Here is a 27,702-nt window from a genome sequence, read left to right as displayed (position 1 = left end):
TCCTCAAGCAATGTAGCCATTTCTCTAGCAGTTTGAAATGATCAAAACTCGATTCTTTTGTTATGGAAACCAGGTTCAACCTCTGGCTTTGGAAGTTGGAAAGACCAGCTCTGTGTCCAGGGGTTGAGAGTGTGGGTAGTCTGACTCATTAGCACTGAATCTCTCCATGAAAGCCAAAGAAAATATAAACCCAAGTCTCTCTCTGAAGGGTTACTACAAACACGTAGTTTTGACAAATTATTTCGTAAAGGTCTCACATTTGTTACGTTTAAAGTCACTGGAGATTCGATTGTTACATGCTGTGAATATAAACCACTTGCATCCCTGAAGAGGAAAAAAGGAACAGGGGAGTGGTGGGGGGAGGCAGGGGAGAGTGCAGGCACAAAGCTAAGGCAGTGATACTGGTCAGCTCTGGGCCATGTTTGTGTACCACGCCATACTGCAGACTCACTGGCTGAGGAATGACACTTCCTCACTCTGCTCACTCTTCTGAATGAGCTGAGAGAGCTGCTCCTTGAGCTGAGGTCATCCCTGTGTTGCTGTGGTCCCGCTCACATCACAATGCTAGCAGCAGGGGACTTCCAGAAACTGGGCAGTTATCAGGTTTCTACCTGGGCATGTCACCAGAAAAATGAGCCTAAATAGACACCTTGGGCCACTTCTCTAGATTTATAAGCATCCCCCAAACTTCTGTTATCTGTTTAACTGTTTGGTTGTCTTTCCACCTTTAAAGGGAAGGGGGCTGTGCTGAGACAGCAGACTCCATAGATGCCCTGCTGCTACCAGAGTCCCACAGGTGCCAGCTGGGTACCAGCCATGTTTGGAGGGTTCACAGGAAGAAGAGAACTTGTATATGTTATCCTAAGAACTACAGTAGAATGACTTAGAGGCAGTGACACTGCTAGGAGTTACTTAAATGTGCTTGCTGTTCTTTGCCATTGTGACCTGCCAGCCCTTTTGAGAAAGTGCTTGGTCTACCATGAGCACCAACCCAGTGCGAGCACGGGGAGCGATTCCACTGTGGTAATGGTTATGCAGTCGTTTTTGATGAGTCCTGTGAGTGCCCGTTACAGGTGCTTATTAGGCAGTGGGCACATGAAATGTGATCCTGCCTGGTTAGGAAGCCCCATCTTTTTTTTTTAATAATTAATGATGTCAATTATTTATTTTAACAAAGCTGGTTCTTATCATCATCAGACATGCTTTGGATTATAGACTGAACATATGTCTGCTTTATTACTGTTAGCCAAACAAAAATCCCTGAAAAAATAGCTAAAAAGTACATGATTATTTTTGATCTAAACCCACATTTTCTCATATTTTTCTTGTGACATTTCAATATAAACTCTGCAAGTACTCTTGTTTTCACCTTGAAATCTTTTCTGTCTACCATCTGTAACTTGACTGAAGTAAAATGACAGTAATCTGACCATCTAAATCTCAGGAAATTTAGTAATCATGGTTTTTATTCTGTTAACAAATAAGGGAATTTCTACACGTTTGATTTATATAGCAAAGAAACCCTGTTTAAATTTTATTTTTCTTTCTTTTTTTAAATATATTTTTTCTATCTTTATTAACTTGGGTATTTCTTATTTACATTTCGATTGTTATTCCCTTTCCCGGTTTCCAGGTCAACATCCCCCAACCCCTCCCCCCTTCTCTATGGGTGTTCCTCTCCCCATCCTCCCCCCATTACTGCCCTCCCCCCAACAATCACTGGGGATTCAATCTTGGCAGGACCAAGGGCTTCCCCTTGCACTGGTGCTCTTACTAGGCTGTTCATTGCTACCTATGAGGTTGGAGCCCAGGGTCAGTCCATGTATAGTCTTTGGGTAGTGGAGTAAGCCCTGTCTTAATGTTAACATCTGAAATGTGGTCTACCAACCAGCGCTTGAGTCCTCTGATTCTGTCTCTGCTCCATTGGGAATCACTGACAGATTTTGTTGTTTCTACAGAGGCTATTGAAAAAAATAAAAGTGGCTCTAAGCAATCTCACAGACCCGAGTTAAGCTTCCTGAGGCACAGTCACATTGGCCTTCTCTCTTTAAATCTTGCCACAGTGATGATTGGGCATAGATTGTGAAGACCCTGATATGACGATAGCCAGATTACTACAGCACAAGGCCAAAATGTAGCCCACTGACTGAAGCAGAAGAAAGGCACTTTCTTAACATGGCAAACAAGTCACAACTTTGCATGTCTCTTCACTATACTATCAATCTACCATACCACGATAGGAAAGGACTATGTCCTGGTACTTTTAAGTCATTTACCTAGCCACATCAAGTGCCAAGCACCATTTATATAATGCTAAAACCCTCTCCAGAGGAAGAGACAAGCCTCCTCCACACACTCTTCAGCTGGTGGTGTATCAGAGACACAACTGGATTTGTACCATCCCTTACATTCCTAGACACAGTGGTATTTTCTTATGCACAGAGAGGTCACTGGGAGTTAAAAGGAAAGTGAGTTGTTAAAGACAGAACTAGAAACAAAGGTCCTGTTTCTTCTACTGAAGATCTAAAAAGGGAACTGATAGGGGCAGATCTTTGATGGAAGGAGAAAGGAGAGCGCTGGTGTCTGGTGGGGATCAGTGACAATCCACAGGGTGAAGAAGCTTAGTACTGGCTCCTACTGGGTGTCTACATGATTGTACATGTGAAACCCCTGATTTCCTTTCACAGAAACACAGTAATAGATGACTTTTACAGATGTGCAGGAGCACACAGATGGTTTTCACACACCCACTGCCTGCCTCACAGAAGGCTGTGTGATCATTTGCAGAGACAAATTACATCATATTTATGTATGTCAAAAGCACATTATTATATGAAGAAACAGGGACTTAGGAAAACTACTCAGTTATGCTTTTTTAAAAATGTACTGAGATGGGGGGGGAAGGAGAGGAAAGAGAGGAGAGGAGGAGAGGAGAGGAGAGGAGAGGAGAGGGAGGGTTCACTTACTTGTATTGATCAGAAATTGATTTGACACACCAGGATGATCCACATCATGTATTGCACTGGCAAAAATGGCCGCGAGAATCTCCAAGTCAGTGAAAACAGCCTGGGAACCCAACAGTGTAGGTAGTATTAGTATGTTATTCCAGAGTTACACGAGTGAAGTTCTATATAAACAACAATAAATAAACAAATGCAATAAACAACCCCAGGGCTCAGAAGGAACACAGGGTAAAGCCTCACAGTACCTTAACATGCTTTATCAAGAAGGGGATTATGGATGAGTTTCTTAAATGTGATTTGAAAGCAAAATATTTTGTCTGACTTTATTATAAATCATGACAAAACCTGTGTTTGTTATATTTTCAAAAAAATATTAGTGTATCTGAAATGATGCTGTGAGAGGGAATACAGGCTGATGGGCAACTTGCTTAATGATATACTGTGAGGACATTTGTAGCCTCAATAATGCCATTGGAATTCCTTTCTCTCATCTTCCTGTCATCTAAATCACCAGCTCTTAGCCTCAGTGCCAACAAGGCTGTAGTTAGGGCATCGTGCACATTACTAGACTGTTCAGCAAATTCCTTGCCTTTACTCACAACATGTTAGGAACATGTATAACCAAAAATGTTTCCAAATATTCCCCAAATGTCCCTGGGTGTAGAAATGATGGAGACCAGGACAGAAATCCTCCTGAGAACGATGGCTGAGGGGTTAGCCAAATAGTGAGCTACAAGCAGAATTTTACAAAGGAGTCTTAAACTATACAGCAAATCACAATCTTTCCTCCAATGATTATGGAAATCAAACTCCTTCATTAAACATTCAATGGAGCAATTTCTTAGGATTTGGAAAATCCAAAAGGGCATTTCCTTCAAATAAATTCTTGGAAAGTATTAACATGTTGCTTATATTGTGGAAAATAATCGTCCTTTGAACTACAGCTATCTGACTGAAGTTCTAGAAAACAACCTAGCCGGAAATCAATATGTAAGATGTGTGTGCATGCGATGTCCACTGGGTCATTTCAAAGATGCAACATTATAAACAGATGAATCCCCAAATCTTTGACTAGCTCTCACAGATAAAATTCATCAAAGGATCTGTTGTTTATCAATGATAACTTTCTCCTTTATAAGTAAGTCAATGTATCCCACTGTAATGCTGTCTGTAAGAACCCTCCAACATCAAAGTTTAAGAGCTCTTTACAAGTGGCAAGTGAGTGACACATTAGACAAGAGGCTGACCTCCAAAGCGGGTGTAGAGAGCAGCACATGAGTTGACTGGACGACATCTGCAGCATGGATGTTGTTGTGATAGGCCACGTCAGCATGGTAATGGTCTTCTAGAGTCATAAGATACGTAATCAAAGTGTCCACTGGGATTTTAAACGTTTTTAACAAATCTCGTTCCTGTAAGGAAAGAAATCTTCCTCTTAACATTTTTGTCTTCCTGTTAAAACTCATTCCCCGGAGTATGTTAAAAAAGAACCAGTGCGCAGGTGGTACTTATAAGTAACCCCAAAATGAAACAATGTTTCCTCATATCTATTGAAGGAAATGGAAGTATCCAGAAAGGGCAGGAACTCTGGCAACAACCTGTGGCTGGGGTGGCCCTCTGAAAGCAACATTACTGTAGCGGAGGGGTTCAGTGTGAGGAATGGGGTGCCAGTCCTCAGCTCTGACAGGCGGCTTCAGTGCAGCTGCTGACTCAGCCCCAGTCACATCGGATGAACCCACATTTGCCCCCAGGCTGGAGCTCCTCCTCTCAAGATACCCGTGCCAGCCCCAGCTCCTCAGTGAGTCCTATCCTGACATGGTACAAAGGCAAGAACAAGAAACGGGTATAGGAAGGATGGCTGAATGCTAAAAAGATACCCAAGAAATTATATTCTGGTTAATCAGACTTGTTTGTTGAGGAAGAGGTCTGCATTGCAGAGATGGATTTATAACTATTGCTAATGCATTGTGCCCATTCCTCCGTATTTCTTAAATAGAAAAAATGCTATTATTTACGTTTTACATATACTCCACACTTAATATTATGTTCATTGTAAAGGAGCAATAAAAGAGAGGCATCAAAATAAGCCAAAGGGGGTGGTACAATGCATAATGCAAAGGCTGGGCAGTTTGGGTAAAACATGCTGAGGTGGCATTGTAATAGGTGGCTGTGTAATCACGGGATGAGCGCATCAGTGAGTTCACGGCTAGATGCATTACCAAGAAGTAGGCCCAGCTCAAAGGAGCATGCCCTAGAAGATTCTGTCCTGTCCCAGGATTCCATCTCCTCTTTCTACTGGTTCAGTTCAGCCCAGCCACTTCTACTGTCCCATGATTTCTGCCCCACAGTTTATCTTATCATAACCAAAAGGCAATGGGGCAGCTGACCAGACTGCCTGAAACTGTGAGCTGAAATAAATCCTTCCTCCTCAAGTGATTGCTCATGTCACAGCAGCAGAAAGTGACCAAGGCGGTCCTTGATTAGAAGCAATTGGAGGACATTACCAGAAAAACAGTGTGCGTGGGAACAGTCAGAGGCCGGTTACCTGAAAAATGGTGTGCATGATAACAGTCAGAGGCCGGTTGCCAGACAGCTCCGCTATTCGGAAAACGTGGAGGCCCCACTTGTTCACGTCTTCTAGTTCCTAGGGTGAAGGAAAGCACCCGAAGAACACAGAGTTGAACAACCGGTGACAATAAGCAGAAGCAATTAAAAATTACCAACTTTAATAAAAAAAAGGCTGCTGAAGTAAAATGCATTTTAAACGTAAAGGAAATGATATGTGAATGGTCAAACTCAAGGCAAGTTCATGTCAATACCCTGAAGTGCAGTATTGCTTAAACTCATGGATTTGATAGCAAATTCAATTTTGACTTCAAATAATTTAATCGATGAAATATAGTCACAGAATCTACCTACTGTAAAAGCAGAAGAGATGATAGATTTTAACTCTCCAAGGCCAAAAGCTCAAATGGAGATGCTCAAAAGTAAACAAACAAGCAACCAAACAGCAAACGAGGACGTATTAACCAAGCCACATGTCTAAAACTAGGTATTAATAAACGTGAATAATTTATAGAGATTTATGAAGTGACTTTCCCATCTTCAAATCAAGGACTGGAGAGATGGCTCAGCGGTTCAGAGCAATTGTTGCTCTTTCTGAGAACCTGTGTTCAGGTCCCAGCACCCAGTGCTAGCCAGCTCATTCAGTTACTTCAAAGAAAACAAAATAGGTTTGCTGTTCACACACACACACACACACACACACACACACACACACACACACACACAGACCACACACACGTATACATATATGTATATTTGAGATAGACACAGCCTCACTATGTAGCTCTGGCTGTCCTCGAACTCACTATGTAGACCAGGCTGTCCTCGAACTCAGAGATCGATCTGTCTCTGTCTCCCAAAGTACTGGGATTAAAGACATGTGCCACTATGCCTGGCTGTAAAGCAGTTTTTAAGATCAAATAAATTAATGAACTTTTCTTTCTGTTTAAAAGGGAAAGAAGGGAGGAGAGAGAGAGAGAGAGAGAGAGAGAGAGAGAGAGAGAGAGAGAGAGAGAGAGAGCGCGCTCACCTTGGCCAGGACATCTTCCTGCTCTGTTTTAACCCCAAATCTTGGAATGCAGGAATTGGTCAGGCTGGAGCTGTGCATCAACTTCTTGACCCCACTGATCTGTGACATCGGCCTTTTCTTCTTCTCTTTTTCCTTCTGAGTCGGAGAGGGAATTTCTACTTCATGTTGCTTATCTTCAAAAATTCAGAAAACACCCTACATTTACTACGAATCCAACTTCGTTTTTTTAATCACATAACGTATAAACGAACAAACTGTAACTGTTCAGTATGTATTCTAGGAAGTGATTCCAAAGGCCACTTGTCCTTTTCGAGTTGACTATAAGTTGATATCCTCAAACACAAAATTCAACAGATTCTACTTCATTAGCAAAGGCCTCCTAATGGATTATCCTAGGAGAAAACGGTAAGATGTGATAGCTAATTTAAAGCTAATTTCGATACTTTGGTATTTACTGTTTGACTACTCTATGGAAACAGCTTTCCTCACTAACTCAACATGTGTTTTAAAGTGGTAGAAACTTCACAGGCACACATGTCACAACAGGAGCAAATGGACTCAGCGGCTAAATAACTGCCTCCAAGCACCCTGGGAGAGCTGAAGTACACCTTACAATGACTGGATACTTGTTACTGTCTTCCCTTCTTATGATGTAACCCAGTCTTACAGGGACCCAGAGACAAACCCCAACATTATATAATCATACCCATATATGCTACTTTTTACAGTAAGAGCTATAGACACAAGATGTCTTCATACATTCATCTCTGTTAAAGGCCTTAGCTCTCCCTTGTAACAGGGTAGGTCCAACAAACATCTATATAGGAATTCGCTTCTTCATATGCAATAATTTTACTTAAAGATACCTTCCCGAGACTAGAAGGCAGTAAATGATTAACTTTCACTTTGGGCATTTCCTGTTCGCAATTAAGGTTAGGAGGGTTGTCTCACAGAGTCACATTCTTGACTGCATCAGCAAACTTCCCTTAGGAATCGTACCTGTATCAGTCAAATCTGGTAGTCATCAGACTTTCAAACCTTCATGTTAGGGACCATTTATAATTTATCATTAATTCCCTAGTCCCCAGTAATGGTGGCATTTAACAAAAAATGTGTTTAATACAGCCATGAATACATATCAAAGTAAATATTTTATAATTTAATATTAGGAAAGACTTTGCTAGAGAGGTGGCTCAGTGGTGTGGTGCTTGCCTAGCGTGTGCTAGGCTGTAGGCTTGATACCCAGCACTGTAAGCAAACAAACAAAGTATACTATGTCACCTTAGATGGATTCTGAGGCCTAAAGTCTCTGTTTATTAACGTTATGCATTTAAAATAGCTTTTCTAACATAGATTTGGGTTCTAAAACAAGTTAAACTCTAATTGCCCTCTAAAAATAATCAAGCAAACGAGTCCGAGGAGAGTTTTAAATTGCATGCTGCTGTCTCACCTAAGAACGTGTTTGATATGTACTCCGACACCTGGTTGCCAGACCGACTCATTTCAGAGAGGTGGGTGAGCTCCCGATTAAGCATCCTCTTGAACTGAAAGACAAAAAGATAAGGAGTAGAAGATGGGGAGGTTTGAAGTGTCCCGACGTAAGCATGCCCCGGAGCACAGCGAGATGCACCCAAAGAACATTTAAACAATGGTGACTTTATTATCCCGTGTGACTTTCCGCAGTGTGGGAACGGTGTAACAGTCAGTGTGGCGACCAGGCCCTGGGCCGACGTGGACGTGAAGCACAGAAAAGGAGGGAAGTCCGGATGAATGAGAAATTGAGTTTTGAATTTCACTGAACTTTAAATATCTTTGATTTGAATATGCAAATTTAGCCAGCACAGATTACAGCGCTTAATGGCATTAATTAATGGGTAAAAGAATTTTTAAAATAAAGGTTATTTTTATCATCGGCAGAAGAAACGTGTGATAGTTGGATGTAGAACAATTGCGTGCGGCATTCTATATTTTTGCTAGCTTTCGTCTGCTTTTGGTCGTTTGGCTGTTTCAGTTATGGTTATATAGTTACGGGGTCAGTTTTAGTTGTTTCCACCCCCAATGTCCCCACCCACAGCTGTCCTTCCCAGCACAGCTCCCTTCTGCCTTCTTGTCTTCTCCTTTTACCTGTGATGCACTGAGTGTAACACTGTACTCTCTTATCCCTTGATTGGTCATTATCAAAAATGAACATACAATAAAGTATAATTCTCTTTAACCATACAGGGAAACTGAATAGGTTTTTGTGTTCTCTTGGGGTTTTGAAGAGACATAACATTTGAGTAAGTACGACATAGCACTTCCTCCTGAAGCTGTACACAAGCAGAAAGTGTATACGGGTTCTCCGCTTTTCAAGTTCACATTTATTTTCGTGAGGCCACAGGGCCTATTGCCATCACACACACTGCGGTCATCGGCTACCTCAACAGGGAAACGCAGATTAACGCTGCTCTGAGATTTCAGCTTCTCCCCACTCAGATGCGGGGAGAGGGGAACACTGCTGGGTGGACTGTGAACTGGCACTGCCATTATGGAAATCCACTTGGGGGTTCCTCAAAAAGCCACAAATAGACCCACCACATGATTCAGCTACACCACTCCCGGGCATTTCCCCAAAGGACTCCCACGACATAAGTACTTGCACATCCTTGTTCTCTGCTGTTCTAGTCACAATGGTCAAGAAATGGAAACAGCCTAGATGTCCATCAATGGGTAACCAGAGGGTGAAAATGTGGTACATTTACACAATGGGATACTGTTTGGCATTTAAAAAAATTAAATCATGAAAATTTCAGATAAGTGAGTGGAACTGAAAGCTTAGTCATGCTAAGTGAGGTAACCAGAAAGCAAACACGACATTTTCTCTCACTTGTGGATACTGTGTTTGGCTATATATGTGTGATCCATGTGGAATACTCAGAGGCCAGAGACTGAGTGAGGGACCATGTGGATAGCATTTCTTAATGGAAAGCCTACCTCTGAGTCTACAATATCTCCCAACCAGGCATGTTAATTATGCTTCAAGTGCTTTCAACATTCAGTGTCCTAGTTTTCTCTGTTTTTCTTGTTTTTTTTTTTTTTTTTTTTTGGAGCTGAGGGCCGAACCCAGGGCCTTGCGCTTGCTAGGTAAGCGCTCTACCACTGAGCTAAATTCCCCAGTTTTCTCTGTTTTTATTGTTGTTTTGTCAATTTGACACAAGCTGGAGTTAATCTGGGAAGAGGAACCTCAACTGAGAAAATTCCTCCATGGCTGGAGAGCTGACCTAGTGGTTGGAAGCATTGGCTGCTCTTCCAGGAACCTGGGCTCTATGGCCAGCACCCACGCAGTGCCTGACAACAGGTTTGGAACTCAAGTTCCTAGGGATCCAGCACTCTCTTCTCTGTGGCCTCAATGGTGACCAGGCATGCATGGAGTACACAGACACATATGCAGGTGTTAACACTCACATACACTGGGGGAGGAGGGGGGGGTGAGAGAGAGAGAGAGAGAGAGAGAGAGAGAGAGAGAGAGAGAGAGAGAGAGAGAGAGAATGCCTCTATCAGATTCTCTATAGGCATGTCTATAGTGCATTTTCTTATTGATAGTTATAAGAGGGTCCAGCTCACTAGGAACAGAGCCAAATGATGTTGGTCGGTTGGTCCTAGGTTATGTAAGAAAGCAAACCATGCAAGCCATGGAGAGCTAGCCAATAAACAGCACTCCTCCATGCTCTCTGCTTCAGTGCCTGTCTCTAGTGACCCGGAAGTGTAAAGTGAACTAACCCTTTTCCTTTGCAAGTTGGTTTTGGAAATGGTGTTTTATCATAGAAATAGAAAGCAAACTAGGTCATTCAGAATAATGCAGTTTTCCAATAAGCAAGGTAAATGATATTAAATACATGATCAAACATGTTAAAAATATAAAATAACTTTATTACATGTTTGCTAGAATCTGAAACTTTACATTTCACTATCAGATCTGTCATGTCAGCCCAGAGAGGAGGGATGAGCTCCTCTTTTGGAAGTATATGAAATGCAAGTTTTAGACCTGAACGGGTTTACTTAGAATTTTCATAATTCCTGCTTTTCTACATCATTTGTACAGAGGTGGCCCAACCATAAGCCATATAGTCTTGAGAAATCTCTTCCAAAGCCAGTGCTAGGAAATCCAAATGAGGAACAAGACTTCAGCTATCACCGCAGACAAGAATGAGATCAAGACAGTGCCAGCCAACTGTGAGAGACAAGAAGCACATGCTAGCTTTCTCTTACAGTTAGGAAGAACTGACCGCGGTGAACACACGTTCTGTGTGTCAGTCCGCAGGTACGAGTATATTCTAAAATTTGGGGTTTTTTTTAACCCATGTATTTGTACACATTCTTGTTAACGTACATGTATGGTTAAAAAATCTAGATAGCTAGACAGAAGGAAAGATTTAGAAAAACATTTAAATCCCCACTGCTCAGAGATAATCACCACAGACAATACAGAGATGTAAACCACAGACAATTAGCTGTATTTGCTCTGAGGCCTTTGTATAAGGATGTGCACTGCACCACATAACACAAGGCATCTGGTCCTGTTTGCATTTGCTGAGTAGCATATATTATTACCTGTGAAACTAAGAGGAGGCTTCCTGAGATTATTTCAAAAGGCATTTACACTCACTAGTGGTAAAAAATCTGTGTCTTTACCAAGCTATGTCTTCTTAAGTAAATTATCAACTTACAGTTAATTAAATGAGCTATCCATTTAGGCTGACTTCCATTTTGCCTACCACAGAACACACATTCGGTTACCTGAGTTCTTCTCATTAGCCCTTCTGTGGTGGTCAACCCTGACTTCTGAGACTTTTATACTGATAACTGGTTTTTGTCAATGCAGGACACAAAGATAGAACTGATGACAGATAGATCTACAGCTAATCCCCATTTTATCCAGCTGCATAAAGGAATTTAGGCAAGAGCCCATGTGGGAAATCACAGCTGTTTCAAAACCATTTGTAACATTGTTTCAAAACCAATATTATGTATAATCTCTCACATGTAAAATGATTTATAAGTAATTTACCCTTGGGGAAAAAGTACACATGAGGTAAGATATATTCAAAGGAAGGTTTTCTAAATATTTAAACATGTAGCCAGCAATGTATTCTTTCCTTAATTTCAAGTAGCCCATGCTCTAAGCTGAAGTTGCCCTTAAGGACTCCTCGACCATGTCAAAGCGGGGAGGGGTGGGCAATGCTTTCTACTAGTGCGAGCCTCTCAGCAGACAGTACAGGAACTGCCCGCCACACTGACCATCTCTCAGTACAACAATACAGGGAGATGCTCATTTTCTGAAGACCCCTGGGAAATGGAGACAGGAAGCCACAGACCCATCCTCCACCTCACACACAGACTGTAGGATGAAGATGTTGCTCGATTTGGCAGCTGGAAATTTTTCATGTTCACGCTCCCGGCAGATATGCCATACAAATTATTTGGTTTTGCTGGAAGAATGGTGTACAATTATTCTGGGCATTTGTTTATATAATTCATAGAAATAGCTAGCATAATATATTGCCAAGGTTAAAAAGCCATTGAAGAGATTCTTCTGTGCAGACTCACAGTGCATACTCCCCCGTAGTGCTGTATCACAGGCTATTCCCACATTCCTCTCTCCTCTTTGTTTAAAACACAGAAGCACAGGTTGGAGAAACCCTACATCGCACACCTGCCTCCCTACCAAGGCCTGCTGTGTTTCAGAGAAGGCAATGTTACATTTTAACAGAATTATGAGACTATATTTAAAGCGACTCCCTAAAGGATTCAACCCAGGAAAGCTAAGTCAGGGGGATTTCCAAAAGGCCATTTTCAAAGAGCCAACTAAGTTACAACACAAGGACGTTTTTTTGAAGAGTTAAAATTGCTACCTTTTTTGGCTACTTGCTAATGACATTTTCAATCTGGGTATGCTAAACTCATAACCACAAAAGTGGCCACAAGGGCTTTCTCAGCTTGTAGTCCAGGCCTGATGCATTAAAGAACAATATACTAAAGCTTTTAACAAACATTTTAATTACAAGGTTAATTTCTGTCATTTTGAATAACTGTGTTTATTAAGACATTTAGAGGCTATTTTCCTGGGTCGGGAAGGATGGCTTTAAAAAAAAAAAACTGACAGAATGTCTCCTCCTTGCAACACCATTACACTGCCTAATTGATTTAGGATGGGTGAGTGCAAAACGTGCCTCTTGTAAAACCCTGTGCGAGCGCTATTTAATTGGGTGTGTAGCTATGTTGGAAAGTTACCTCTATTTTATGTTGATGAATTTCTTACTGGTTCTGTTCTACTCTAAATGTTTTAAAAACACTACAACAAATCGTGGTTATAATGGGGGGGAGGGGGATACGACGGTTCCTCTGCAGATGCTTTTGAGGTCTTTGTTCTCATTATGCACCGGAGAGTGTGTGAGTGGGCAGCATTTAGGTCATAAAGCAGAGGCTAAGTGCAACCGATCTGAATGTTGTATTCCGTGTTTTAGAAGTCCCGGTCTTCTCTGTACAGTTTTCCTTTAAGATAGTCAGGGATGCAGAATAAGTAATAAAACGAATGAAGCCTTTACAAACTCAGTCCTCTGTAATTGTGTAACGCAGCAGACCGGGTGGATGGCACATCCTGTGTGCACGAAAAGATGCCGTGCAGCCAGCAGTGAGCCAATAACTACAGCTTCCACCGTGGAATCCTGCTAACAATCATTTGGATATGATACTCCTCAAGTGCGGAAGATACTGAGACCTATTTAAATACACATTGCACTGACTACTGTTTCCATTGTGCAGTTTGGATATGATGCCTTGCAGGTATGGGAGGCATCAATATTAAGACCTGTTTAAATGAGTACTGCCTTGGCTCTATAATAATAATATTTCAGAACACATAAGACCGAATATCAATATTTGACTTTCTTAAAAGGTTAGGGGCAGAATGCTAACACAGGCACTAAGCAATCCAGCAAGTGTCTTCCTAAAAGGTAAGTCCTAAGACTCTATATTTAGATTTGTGGAGGCATTGCTCATAGTCATAATTCTAACAAAAGTCATTAAAATGTCTCAAGGGTCTGGAATGGCTAAGAGAGAGACTCTGGGGGAGTGTATGAGTATTTCTTATATTACTTTTTACTGGAATTTTAAAACATGAAATGGCTAGCAAAAACTCGGGCAATAAGAACATGAAGTGTATTTTAAAAATATGGACTATCCTGGAGATTTACAGAAATCCTAGCAACCAAGACAGAGCTAAGATTTCTAGCTTTCTTAGAATTCTAGTCAACCTTGACTGCAAGCATGCAAGTTCCTTTCACAAAGAAATAGAAAACCAACAAACAGAACCCCCCATCTGAAAGTACTTAGGGCAGTAGAGTAGAAGGATGTCTTTGAAAATGTGCTGTGAGTGGCTCATACATTCAAGGCTGAACCCCACTTCCTTTGGGGTCTAAACCAGGGCTTCCTACTTCCTGCTTCAATCATGGAGACAGAACTCAATGACAGCTTTACAACATGAAAAGCTGGGTCCAGCATCCACATGATCTTACCAATCCCCTGTATAAACTTATTCCTTGAGATTAAAAATAAATCCACAGAATGAATAAACTTTCTTACAGTTATCTCCAGATAACCAAGTTTACACTAGAATGAAAATCATTCAGTCAGGTACATCATCTACAGCTTTAAAAATGAAGGTGAGAAAGACATTATTTTCCACTTGAAGTCATAAGTAGCATAACACTTGGAACCTCGTATCGACGGATAAGATTTAAATGCTGCAATGCTAATCGGAATTCATCAGTCACAGGAAGGAATTTGGTACAATAATTTATTTGCAATTAATTTATTTCATTGCCTTGCTATTTAGAATGTAACTTAAATTTATATAGGACAAACAGAAGAACCAAGGCACATGCAAAAGCTATCTTAATACACAAAGTACACCTGACACTCAGTTATACAATCTTATCTCTTTAGCAACAAAGCACACTTCTTCCCTAGTTCATTTCTAAGAGAAGAAATAAAATTGCTCAGACGCCATTATAATTTGCTAAAATCCACCACTTATTCAATGAAAGTAGACAGTTTTAACGGCAAAATAAATCTTACCTTTATGTAGCCCCAAGACACTGACAATAAATAGTTTGCTTCAGGCATTTTTGATAGATTATGTGTCTATACGTATATGTGACAGCAAGTTCTAAAATGTGTATCTCTTCAAACCTCAATTTCTACCAGTTTCCACAAAGCCATTCAGGGTGTGGGGAGTTAAAGATTTTTGGTAATTAAGCGTAAATAAGAAAGCATCATATTAGGATCCCATCCAGCCGTCTTTCCATTAAACACATGCCATTTGTAAAACTCCGAAATGGAACAAAATTCAGCGACTATTCTGAATAAGGAATATCCATGTGATGAAGAAGAGGCTAAAGAGCTAAGAGTCTGCATCTTTCTCTCCGAGCTCCAGGGCTTAATGAATAATGTATGTCAAGATGCTTAGCAGTGAGAAAGACTAGTTCTGTCAAAGGCTACCAAATAAGGAACTGTGGGGGAAGCCGGGAAGGGTGACACGAAACCCTGCCCACAGAACCAACTATGCTCCAATCGCATTCCATCCCTGGTCTATGAGGGCAGGAGGCACGGTTGCGGCTCAAGATGGTTTGTGATTGGTTGGCAAGGTGAGCCTCTGGGGAAAAGAGGCTTTCCTCCCACATGGCGAACGCCATTTAATAAAGGTCTCCCTGCAGTTCCGAGGCTGCCTGTAAAAGATGAATGGGGCTTCCCTCTCACAGGGATGGCTAGTGATCACAAAACTGTCAAGATCTGGATCGTCTCTTAAATAAATACTGCCAGTCTGTGTGAATTCTGATAGTCTTGATGAGCCCGTTCTGTCTCAAATCCCAACACGTGGCTTTCCTGGTGATAAAGACAGCTTGGCTTCCTCCCGTGCTCAGCGCACAAGCGCAATCATAATGAAATGCCACAAGTCCAGACTTCATAAATGAGAACACATCCCTTCTCCTTGGGGAAGGCTGCTGTCAGAATCCTTTGTTTCTATTGTAATATGGCCACACTCTATAACACACAAAGTCTAAAATATAAATCTGACTAGAGGAGGGAGGGGTGTCTGAAAGGGCATGTCTCTGTCTAGATACAGAACGCAGTTATGCACACCGATTCCAGTTTCTGTACTTGATCTGCAGAACATTTCTTATGATCCCAGACGAAGTTGAGAACGGACTGAATAGCTTTTAGGAATGCAGAGTTGAAATGGAGAGTAAGCATACCTTTTTTTCCTGAGGGCTAAAAGAGACCTCCACATTCTTTTGGGAAACCCAACCTTTTCTATTCTGCTTGATATGGTAACTTTTATCCTAAACAGATCTTGTGGATGAGAAATGAGAGAAATTAATTTCTCTTGCTCTATTACAAAGTTCTGCATAAGGTGCCTATTCTTGTCTCGGTTGATCACTCTGGGCTTCTGGGACTCCCTGACATGGTTACTCTATAGTGTCCTGCACCAGGTTTGCCTCAGTCTGTTTCACCACAACGCTTGTCTAGCACAGTAGTCCTGCAATGTCACTTTCTGTAATTCCAGGTTCTTTCAGCCAACTGTGTCCTGAAAATGCTAAATGGAAAGTTCCAGCAGTATTCTCGTTTTTAATAACACTACTTTCAACAGTAGACTTACTAATATTCTAGTGTATTTTTACCTGTTTTTTTAACTGTGCCTTATTTACAAAATAGTTACAATTCTACAGACTAAGAAAAAGTACAGCCTATATAGGGTTCTGTACTGCAGTGGCTTTAAGGCAGCGACAACAGGGGCAGGTGAAGGGGAATTCCCGAAACACACCCCATGGGTACGGGTGGGAAAAGGCCTTCTCTGCCTCTTTGATATTTCTATTTTGCTTCTCAGACACTCAGCACACCTTTGGGCTCACTTTCTACATTTGTCTAAATCCACAACCCCAATTCTCCACCAGCATAACCCAGCAGAACACCCCTTGCCCCCCTCTGTCCTCCATTTTTCTTACCTTTGACATATCCTGCCTTATTTGACCATGCCTTCCACTCCTCTCCCTGGTCTGTTTCTGCGGGTTTCTCTGGCCCTGCCTTTCTCTGCCTTCTGTTGAAGTTTCCACTCTGGCTCTCCACGAACTGTTTCAGGCCTACCCTCCATGACGACGTCTCACCTGAACTTTAGTACCATGTTTCCAAATTCACAATACTCTCCCATTTCAAATGCCCTGCTCGTCACCTGGAACTTTTACAAAACTGTGAAACGTTTTTCTATTTAAAGTACTTCGTATAACTACTGCAGCTGCAGCCGCTGGGGCCGCATTTTCTCCAAGTGCCTCAGATGAAATCTGTGACTCTGTCTGTCCATTCAGTAGGTATCTCATGTGAGTCACATGCTATCAGGTGTTTAACATAAATCATCCAACTGAATCCTTGAGTAACCCCAGTTTGTTCCCTACTACCAGCATACTCCCCTCCTTCAAAACATTGTGACCAAGTCCTGTCTTCGGTAAGATACCATTTAATTCGGTCTGTCCCTTCCCCTCTCCACTCTCATTACATTAATCCAAACCATGACAGAGGCAGAAAGCAGCTTCGGTCTCAGCACCCCTAAACCCCACCTCCATATACAGTGAGAACTGGAGGGAAAAATGGTTTCCCCAATGTTACCCTGATACTCAGGACAGGGACTCCAACTTGGAACCCTTTAGTACCCAGCTTCTGAAACTGTGGGTCAGAACCCCACAGGAGACTGGATGCAAGGTCACAAATCTTGCAACCGTACAGTTTCTGAACACACAGCAAACGAAAACTCAACACCAAATGCACAACGCATCCGAGGTGTGTCTGGTCTCGCCTGTGCCGTATAACGTGACTTCATAGGACCCTGGCTGTGCATGCAAGGTGTGTACACTCTGCACTACGAGGTAGACCCAAAAAGGGATGCTGGAACCAATTTGGCTCAAATCAGGCACGACTGTACGTTATTAATTGCAGGGATTTTATTCTACACACAGTTAATTTAATTAACTAAAAACACTTGATATTTCTCCAGCATTCTTTGTCAGGTTGAGCATCGAATTAGAGTAGCTTTGGGTTGTACGATAGAGGTGCTCGGTTTAGAAATTGCTTAGTTGCTGCCTTGAGTTGTTCTACTTTTTAAAAATCTTTCGGCAAATCTTGTGTTCATAAGATTTAAAAAACGATTTACATTTTTTTCAATTGTCCCTATCCACATTTCTGCCACTCTGTATTTACTATGTATGCAAAGGGGTGTTGTTATTGGTATTGATGATTACAAAAGTAAAATGCTGGTGAACTCCAAATAACGCTGAAGCTACCCTGCATCCTATAGTATCAAACAGCCATAATTTAATTCTGTATATAAAATTAAACACTGATATCCACCTCATCAGCATCCAGATTTATTTTAGTCTATAATAAGTGAGGAAAAAAAACTGTTTGGCACCCCCACGGACTTATTTTAAAATACAGTTCTTCGTGATTTATTATCAGCAAGTTTTTGATTGATGTATTTAGCATCACGTGAAGATTTCCCAGTCAAAGGTCACAAGTGGGCAAAGTTGAAGACGCCTTGCTTTAGCACACAGTCCTAACATGTAGGGTGCCTGCTGTGGCCATTTAATCTGCATAGAAATATCCTAGTGGGCTGTAACATTCTAAAGTAAGTATGAGCTGGCCCGTGTGATCAAGTGATGCTATCTGACTGTGGCGTCCAGATCATGGGAAACCTTACAGTTTTCACCTTGCTGCTTGAATGTGCTGCGGTGCCGAGATGAAGGAGAGTCTAAGGAAGTCATGTGGACTATGCGGAAGGGGAGAGGGATGGAGGGAACAGACAGCAGCCTCAGGAAAACATGCACACATTTTAGTTACTAACCAGGGGAGTTTTCAGATGCTCGCAGCCCGGGAACACCTCATCACAACACACACCGACGACACTGACCTTACACCGGGGGGCAGGATGGGAAACACCTTTTCAGATAGGACCATGAGAAGGAAATCAATGGACAGCACACATGGGCCACAAAGAGACTGGCCGTCACATAGTCACATAGCCACCTGGAAGCAGCAGGGCTGGGATGTGACATCAGCCGCTGTGGCTACGCAGGCCTCTAAAGTGACAGAGAGCACCTCATATGCACTGCACATGGCAGGTAGTACTGTGGGCATCAATTGTATACGGAAAAGTCAAAGGGCGACTTAAAATGGGACAGCATTCAGTAGGGCTGGGAAGGGTTGGGGGAGCTGTGGGCAAAGAGTGATGTCACAGGCATGTGCTGTATGTACATGTGGAAGTGTCCCACTGGACTCCATTAATATTCACAGTTAATAGATGTTAACAAGAAGAGAACGTTTCGTATTTCGTTTTTTATTACCCTAGAGACTCTATGGAAAGGCTGTGACCACCATTAAGTCTAACTTGAATCTAGTACAACTGTGTTTGAAATACTTAGGAATGAGTGTGTTGACTCTTAGCACATCAGACTCAGGGAGGTTTCCCTAGCTGTAGTATTTTATTACACCGTACTTACTCACGAAATTGAAAACATCTAATCCTACGATCAATCATATTCATTTAATACCCTTCTATTTAAAAAGGAAAGATACAGAGGGGAATTTTTAGTAGCCAGGAATAAAGTCAATACTAAATAGGTGCTTACATATACTGTAACGCTTAGATTATATTAACAGATGAAAATGTGATTATTAATTTCTCCATACAGAATTCTGAGCCAAAATTGAAATTCAGACAGTAAATTCAATAGCTAATGCAAACTAGGGAGCCTCTGTTCGTTTTCAAGTGCCTTGAGATAGTTTTAGAATTTTTATTATCAGCCCTTTAAATTATATAATTTAAAATTTACTTTCACATAAAAACTTCTTCCTGAAAAATGCTATTAAGAAAACCTGACTGCTAGTAAGTCCACTACATCTATTTGTATTTGGCGCCCTCTAGTGAAAAAACACATGAATTTGACTTAACCAGCTCTGCGGCCCAGACAGGTACCACAGACTTTGAAAAATGGTAGGTTTTGGATAGGGAATGAGAATAAACCAAAACATGACATCACAGAGGCCCAGAGAGATCAAATTACCATTTCAGAAGTGGTATCTTCTCTTGAAAGTATCCTAAACCTTTAAGACTGATGTTTAAAAACTAAGTCATCATCTGAAACATCCAATTCTATAAACTTTTTATTAACATGGCCTGAATTTTTTCCCCCCAAAATGACTTTTTTTTAAGACAAAAAATACCTGAAACACTTATTTAGAAGGGTTTACCTAATACAAGACAGGCTTTATCTGTTGATGAGTTCCTGGAACCAAATTAACAGGTTGACAGCTGTATTTTCATTTCTTGGCTACGTGGATTAACTAATGACACATTAGCATATGCGGTGGTTTGAATGAAAATATCCTGCATAGGCACGGATTTCTGAGTACTTGGTCCCCATTGGCAGTGCTGTGTGGCATGTTTAGGACATATGGTCTTGCTGAAGGAAGCATGTCCCAGAGAGCATACACTCCTCCTGGTCTCTCTCTGCTTCCTGCTTGTGGTTCAGGATGTGAGCCCTCAGTTTTCCTGCACTAGCCACAACATGTCCATTCGGCCGTAATGGAATACCAAGTCGAACAAAGCCTTCCTTCCAGCAGTTGCCTTGGTCCTGGTGTTTTATCACAGCAAGAGAAGTAACAAATACGCACAGCACTCTGAAATCGTTGATACCGCTTGGATTCATACAGGCAACCCTGTGCGCTCAGATCTGTTTAGTCAGCTTAGTTGAAGTTACCATCACCCTGGCTATCCCTAACCACGAATCGATTTCACTGAGGAATAATCAGTGCAATTGGACAAACTTCACGTAAGCGAGGTCTCTTTGCCTCTAAGTTTGAACGGAGGAGGTCAAGCTGTCACAGTTAGCAGATGTTGTGATTTTATATGAAGGAAATGCTGCAGACAGCATCCGAGCAAACAACAGACTGTTCCAACTAATTAACAAAATCAACGCATGATGGGACAATCCCAGGCCACGCTAAGTCACTCAGCATTGAAAAGACAGAAAGTGCTTACTGTGTGCTGACTCCAGTCCAAGTTCTAGATGTGCTGGAAGGAAGAAATCCCAACACGGTGTGCAGGACTTGGTCATCAGACCCAGCCATTCTCAGAACCTGCGTGCTTTCTGAATCCTGCCACTCTTCGGAGGTTTCTGTCTCTACTCACCGGTCTGTTCTCTTTCTAGTCAGAGAGAATCTCCTCCTATGACCATTTCCCTCTAGTAAGATGGGTTTTGGTCTAAGGCAGAATTTCCCAGAATATAATGTAAAGAACACTTGTCTAGTAAAACACCTTCAGCTGGTGTCCACTTCGAAATTGTTGCATTATGAAGACGTCTTTTGCTTTGTAAACGCTTTGTAACGGTACAAGGTTACTCTGTAACCTTGTTTATTTATCTTCTATTTAACATTTCCCAAACTGACTTTAACCAGCAAACAACCCACAGTACTGATGTTTCATAGGGAATTTCTACAAAAGTAACAGACTCCAGCACTAGAAATAAGAATTTTTAATAGTCATTCTCGTATTCTCTCCACAGATAACAGCTCAACAGCTACCTAGGGGCAGAGAAACAATAAAGCACCAGACCAAATAAGTAGGTAAGTAGGTAAGTAAGTGAATGAATAAATAAATAAATAAGTGACAAGAGGGCAAAAATTAAAGGCACGAAAGCTCTCACAGGTTAAGTTGAGAACTGAGAAGGGACCCAACTACCTAGAAAGGGCCAATCGCAGTGCTGGTCAGGAGGTGTGTACACAGCCTGTTTATCACTGGGAAGACCATGAGAATCATGCAAAGGCTGGAGAAAACGGGGAAGAAGGAAGGTTAGGGAAGGTTGGCTGATGATGACCACCCTGGGGTGTGTGGTCAGACAGGAGCAGGAATTCTGGTAAACCCTACAGAATATGCCATATATTTCAGAAACCTAGAAGACATGTTTTCATCATGAGGAAGTGCAAAGCAGGTATGTTTCACTCGGCGTAAGGGTTTCCTAATGGATGCATGTTTCGTAATATCACACGATGGTATTGTATTAATATGAACAGTTTTGGGTTTTATGTATCAATTCAATTCAGTGTCAAATTTTAAAATGTGAAGAAGACTTGAGGCAGAATCCACGATGCAGAAAGGGGCCCTGTGAGAGGGCCCAGAGGTATCCCTGGTGGGCTCTGAGGAGACGAGATGATTTATATTTTAAACCCAGCATGGTTTACACTTACAAAAGTGGAAGAAAAAGGAGCTCCCAGGAGAGAGAGCAGCCACGTCTTCACAAGGTCAATGAACCAGGGGACTAAAGAAAGGACCTGAGGTACAGACGTGGGCCAGCTCAGTGTGGGCTTGAATGCTTCCAGGTCCCACCGGGATAGAAGAGGCCCGGCAGGCAGCGTTGCAGGAGAATAAGGGGAAGCTGAACCCCGAGCAGTCAAGTGCAGCAATATTTAAATGTGTGAGGATTCCGAGTGCCTTTTAAGCATTCCAGGATTTTCCATCCCTTCTCCCTTCCCTACCCCCACATCCTTCTAGAGTTCTGGACTAGGAAGGCTGCCAGAGAATTCTGAAAAGGCAGCCACCTTCAAATACTCCAAAGGCACCACATTAGAGCAGATTAATCACTTTAAAACTTTTCACGGTGTTCTTTAGAGTAGTCCCCATAGAGGGGGCGTGAATAGATAATGCACCGGTTTAAAATCCCGCCTCACAGCTGACCAGGAATCTGAAAGGCGGGGCAGCTCCTCATTCAAGGTCACCCAGAGCTCATTAAAGTTAGAATCTAGCGTCCACAAAGAGCAGTATCTTCATAAAGTCGTGTGCTATTTAAATCTTTCAAGAACGAAGACTTAACTGGGGTGGGGGCAGGAATGAAATTTAAAGTAGGATAATGATGGAAGTTAGGCATGGTGACTCAAGGCCGGAATTCCGGCAATATGCTAATGCCGGGAGTTAGGAGTCTGCCGCCAGCCCAGCCTGGGTTACACAGTGAGTTGCAGGTCTGCCTCGTTACAGAGTGAGACATTATCTCAAGACAACGACATAGGTAAGGGGAGCTCAACAGCTAAAGAGAGCAGAGTTTAAAACTGGCATTTTCCTAGTTTGCTACCCTCACTGAGAACTGTGAGGCGCACAGACTATTTTAGAGGCCCTCATAGGATTTTCTGCAGTGTGTTATTCAAGGGCTCTGCACTGTGAGGAGGAGGATGAGAGCCCATACAGGTAATTTAGCCCAGCGTAGGAAGCAGGTGCCAGAGTTCAACAGGTAGGCTTTATTATCAGCAGAACTACTCCATCACACAGGATACAATCAGATAAAGAATGGTAATGCAGGGGCTGGAGCGATGGCTCAGCAGCTAAGAGCACTGACTGCTCTTCCAGAGGTCCTCAGTTCAATTCCTATCACCATAGGGAGGCTCACAACCATCTGTAATGGAATCCGATGCCCTCTTCTGGTGTCTCTGAAGAGAGCGACAGTGTACTCACATACATAGAATAAATAAATAAATAAATAAATAAATAAATAAATAAATAAATAAATAAATATTAAAAAAGAAAAGAATGGTATTCAGATCCCTGCAATGCTGTCTACCCAACCATGTGTGCAGTCAATGGTTTCTCTGCCAATTATTGAAATTACCAATAGCAGCTAAGAAGGCATTTGGAGGTCTCCACTGTGCTGGGTCAGGTCTTGGAATGCTCTGAGGTGATATATGCAAATTCCCAGACAGCAGTGCAATGTTGTGAGTCCCTGGAAGCAGTAGACTGACCCCCTGAATGATGTCTCCTGCTGCTGTGTAAGTCCATCCCTCCTGACTACATGCGTATTCGTATAACTATAAGTGGAGCTCTTTTGTGATGCCAGGATACAGTTTTTTAAAAAAAGAAGAAGAACATAGCTCAAGGATGCATCTTATAAATGCTGCAACCGAAGGGAGCACTGACCTCTATCCACTTATGCAAAAGCACTGCAAGCATTATGAACGGTAACCAGTGGTTGAACAGGAGCAATTACTGCTGGGGCAGTCACATTCCTCTCGCAGCCGAGGGGGAGTACATATGTGAATTAGAACATATAAACTTCTATTTGGGGCACTAAGGAAATAAAGCGAGCCTCTGAATCGTCCTCTGAAACTCACAGTGAAGCCTCGTAAAACCAAAACTGAGTATATGTCTGGAATTTCTCCTAACCATGGTGAACAGCGCCATCAACGCACGAGAGCAAACATCTCTGTAGTGACATTCACAGTCCTTTGGGTATCGTCCGGGAGCGGTAGAGCTGGGTCAACCGACTGATCTGTTTCTGGCCTTGTGAGGAACCTCCATTTCAGCCTGCACTTCCGCCAACACTGGGTCAGAGCTTCCTGATTGTCTTCTTTTCATTCTATGTATCTGTGTTTAGTACATGTGTGCGTGTGCATGCATGTATGTGAGCTGGTGCCCGAGAGGCCAGTCCTTGGATCCTTAGAAGCTGGTGTTACGGATGGCTGTGAGAGGCCTGCTGCGCGTGCTGGGAGTTGAACTCTGGTCCTCTGGAAGAACAGGAAGTGCTCTTGAATCTGAGCCATCTCTACATTCCTTCCATTTGTTTTCTTAATCTTAGTGGTGACTAAGGAAGGTGTGCAGGGGAATTCTATGTGAACACGTACCTCACCTCAATCTCACATAGACAAACAGCTGAGGGATTGTCCAACATTTCCCACCTTGGCTTTTCCTCCTAAGACTAAACCGTCAGCATCTGGATTTAGAATCCCACCTCTCCAGCTGCAAACTTCTCTTCCTTGTTCTCTCTGTCTTCCTGCCTTCATCCATTCCTTTCATGTCCTTTTTTAATCTGCTTCACGTCCTTCTCCCCTTGCTGCCAAGTTCTTTGATTCTACTTGTTTTGGGTCTTTCCCTTCAAGATGACCTCTTAAGTACTTTTCTAAAATCACCCGTGTCATTTTCCTTAAAATCAAATGTAAGAGTTCTTTGGAGTTCTCAGGAGCTACAAGTGGCTTAGATTGGCAACTAGGGCAGCCCAGAGTGCTGCCAAATCTATAGGTCTGGTGCCTGTCTCTGGTCCTATAACTAGAGTCTTTTTTCCAGTCAGTCTTCTGCTTCCAGAAGAACCATTAACCTCCCACCTCCGCAGACACCCAATACTCAATAAACATGCCGTACTCTACCCTGTACTGTCCAACCACTGGAGCATCCCTCCCTACTCATTACCACCTACACAATCCCTGGATGCTCGAATCAGCTTCTGTCGTCATTCTGGGATGCTTCCCAACCACTCTGCTCCTCTGCATTGGAAGGCTGTTCTTTGGACGCCTCAACAAGGAGATGAAGTTGTCTGCTGCTCATTAACACACAATGGCTCGTATGTTTTCCACGCATGTCTGCATCTTTTGTTTATATGTTTACGTGTAAGCACTCATACACAAAAACCTCATTTTCACATACGAACCTTGGAGCAATCATACAGTCCCTAAGAACAAGGCTAAAGACATCCCTCACTGAGAAACTGAAAACTGTATCCCGCTGTCTGTAGTCACAAGGTGTAGAACATACCCGACTCCTACCAGAAACTTCTACCCTCAAAAGTAGTAAAACGGGATGGAACATCCCAAATGACAAAGAACACAAAATGCAAACGTCGTACAAAGGTGACACTGATAATGACCAAAATTAAGGTCAGCTCTAGCACTTAAAAGATTGTATTCACTTAAAGATAAAGGTCTTGACAAATAACGTATGACCGATCTGTCCCGGGCTATCTTAACTCTTCTACCTCAGTGAAATTAATTAGGTGAACCGGTTGATTTCACAAATCTCTTTCACCTCTAAGGAGAAAGATTTTGGAATTAAAAAGAAAAAAAGAAGAAGAAGCAGACTTTGAATAAGAAGCCCAAGTGTGATTTCTCTGCTAAGCGGCTGACAGTAAGTAGAAAGTGGATCATTTACCTAAATGGTGACTCATTTTCAACCCCTATGGCAACTGCACCACTAGGGAATTTCTTGTCGCTGGCCATGGCTAGTGTCAGACTCATGACTAAACCCTCATTGCTGAGCTGGCTTCAGATTCAAGGTCATCTCCTACACTCCTGTTTTGCAGCAGGATTGTCATGTCTAGCCTGAGAAAGAAAAGGGTCAACTTTTATTTCTTGTTTCAACTTTCACCAGGAAAGATACCTAGCATCCTCGTTGTTCTTTGGTACTTCGTTAGCCACAATCTCAGTATGGCACAGAACCAAGAGCCGTGGAAATCATCCCCAAGTGGGTGGGGAGAGGGGGAGGAAACCAAAGCACAAGAAAAGGGCCAACTCTGGGACACCAGAGTGAAGATCTACAAGGGCTCCCTTTCCTGTGGTTGCCTTCATGCACGGATCTCTCCACCTGACCAGCATTAACTGGTCAGTTTAAATAAAAATATGCTATCACAAGGTGCTAGGTTACCAAACTAAAAACTAAAGTAAACAAACTCAGAGAGCATCTCGTATGAGAGACAGTGAGGCCCCATAAATCACCGAGACTGGGTATCAGGATTTCAAAGGCACCCTGTAAGCTCCCCCCAAGCCTGTTGACTCAAGCTCCAGTTGCAATGGGTCACCTATACGGCTGCATATAAAGTTGACCTTTTAAGTTTAAAAATAGTTGCAGCCCTATCCCTACTAAAGATAGTCCAGGGAGCCTCCATGCCCATGCACAGTGCTACCTAAACTCTTTCACACTTTACCAGAAATCTTGTTTCTTCTTCTTCTTCTTCTTCTTCTTCTTCTTCTTCTTCTTCTTCTTCTTCTTCTTCTTCTTCTTCTTCTTCTTCTTCTTCTTCTTCTTCTTCTTCTCCTTCTTCTTTTTTTATAAGAGTACTGAGAGGTGGGTGGGTTATAGTCATATTGTCTGACATAGAAGACAGGCTCAAAGACATGGAAATAATTTCATTCTCTAAGGTTACATCTCTAGTGTGGCATACAATCTTATCCTGTCTAGGAATTGGGAAACTCGTCAGCACGTAGGGGACATTAGAGTGGTGAAGACGGTTGCTGGCCCCTGCCCCTCTGTTCCACCGTAGCATCTAGGAACGGCTTACAACCCATCACCAGGACGCACCCATACTTATTATGACCCGGTTTCTTCCATCCCTTTGCAGCTCGCTCCCTACTGTGCCTACGTCTCTTCAACTTCCTTCATCCCCGAACAACATGTTCCTTGGGGGATGGCCCAGCAGTTAGATTGAGCAAACTACCCATGCTGCTACTGGGCCATGACTCAAGGAGGTCACAGGTGAAGAAGGTGACACCAGCTTGGAGTGCTAAAGAGAACGAGCCTCATGAAGTACACCATGGCCATAAATCTCGCTCTCCACTCAGTCCTGCCCCTCCTCCCCCGACATCCACAGCTGACTGTTCTCCCTTAGATCTTTGCACCCTTTGGCTGACCTATCTGGGATTTCTTTTTTTCCTTCCAGGCTGTCCCAATCTCTCAGGACAACTGCATTTCACCATAGGATCCCAGAGGCTGGAGAGGGGGTGGGGGGCAGGGACGCTGCCACCTGATCAGTTTGCCTCCAGCCAGAGTCTTGACCCCAGGTCAGCTGGAGCTGCTCCTTCATAGATAAGCTCTCTACCCTACTTTTCTTCACTCTATTACCCCAGCCCAAGGATCCATAGCCTATTTCCTTTTATCCCAACTAGGAAAAAACAAACAAACAAACAAAGACAAAAAATCTCCACCACCAACAAAAACCCAGCCCCAAGCCATCCTATAGTACAAGACTAAGTTTAAAGTCCAGGGCCCGCTTACACCTTTCCAGAACTTATATTTTGCTGCCCCAATCCCCACCCCCAGCCAGGCTTCATCCCACATTATTCCTAAATTAGCTGTCAACTTGCAACTCAAGCTTTACCTACAGGGTCCTAGCCAATGCCTTCCCATAAAGATCAGGGTTTTGTTAAAAAGCAGCCTTCTGGGCCACCTCCTATCCTTTCCAGCTGCCTTAAGTTGCACTCTTGCAGTGAGCTCGAGGTCGAGGTAGTTCCAGTCCCATCTGAACAATTTGGAAA

General features: G+C 42.5%; 1 protein-coding gene across 15 annotated transcripts in view; it reads right to left on the bottom strand.

Annotated features, from left to right (window-relative positions):
- Pde4d (phosphodiesterase 4D) overlaps positions 1–27,702 on the bottom strand; it is a 1,511,604-nt gene that overhangs the window by 11,376 nt on the left and 1,472,526 nt on the right. For 14 of the 15 annotated variants that reach the window (XM_087616181.1, XM_087616183.1, XM_087616180.1 and 11 more), the window contains 5 exon segments: positions 8,009–8,102; positions 6,559–6,731; positions 5,509–5,607; positions 4,211–4,375; positions 2,967–3,066 (listed from right to left, as the gene is read on the bottom strand). In XM_087616181.1, coding sequence (XP_087472307.1) covers positions 2,967–3,066; positions 4,211–4,375; positions 5,509–5,607; positions 6,559–6,731; positions 8,009–8,102 — 631 coding nt within the window. 15 annotated transcript variants of the gene reach the window in all.

Source organism: Rattus norvegicus, chromosome 2, assembly GCF_021556685.1.
Source record: "Rattus norvegicus strain SHRSP/BbbUtx chromosome 2, alternate assembly SHRSP_T2T, whole genome shotgun sequence".
NCBI lineage: Eukaryota > Metazoa > Chordata > Mammalia > Rodentia > Muridae > Rattus > Rattus norvegicus.
Note: the sequence above shows the minus strand (reverse complement) of the source record. Positions and strands in the feature narration are given on the sequence as shown.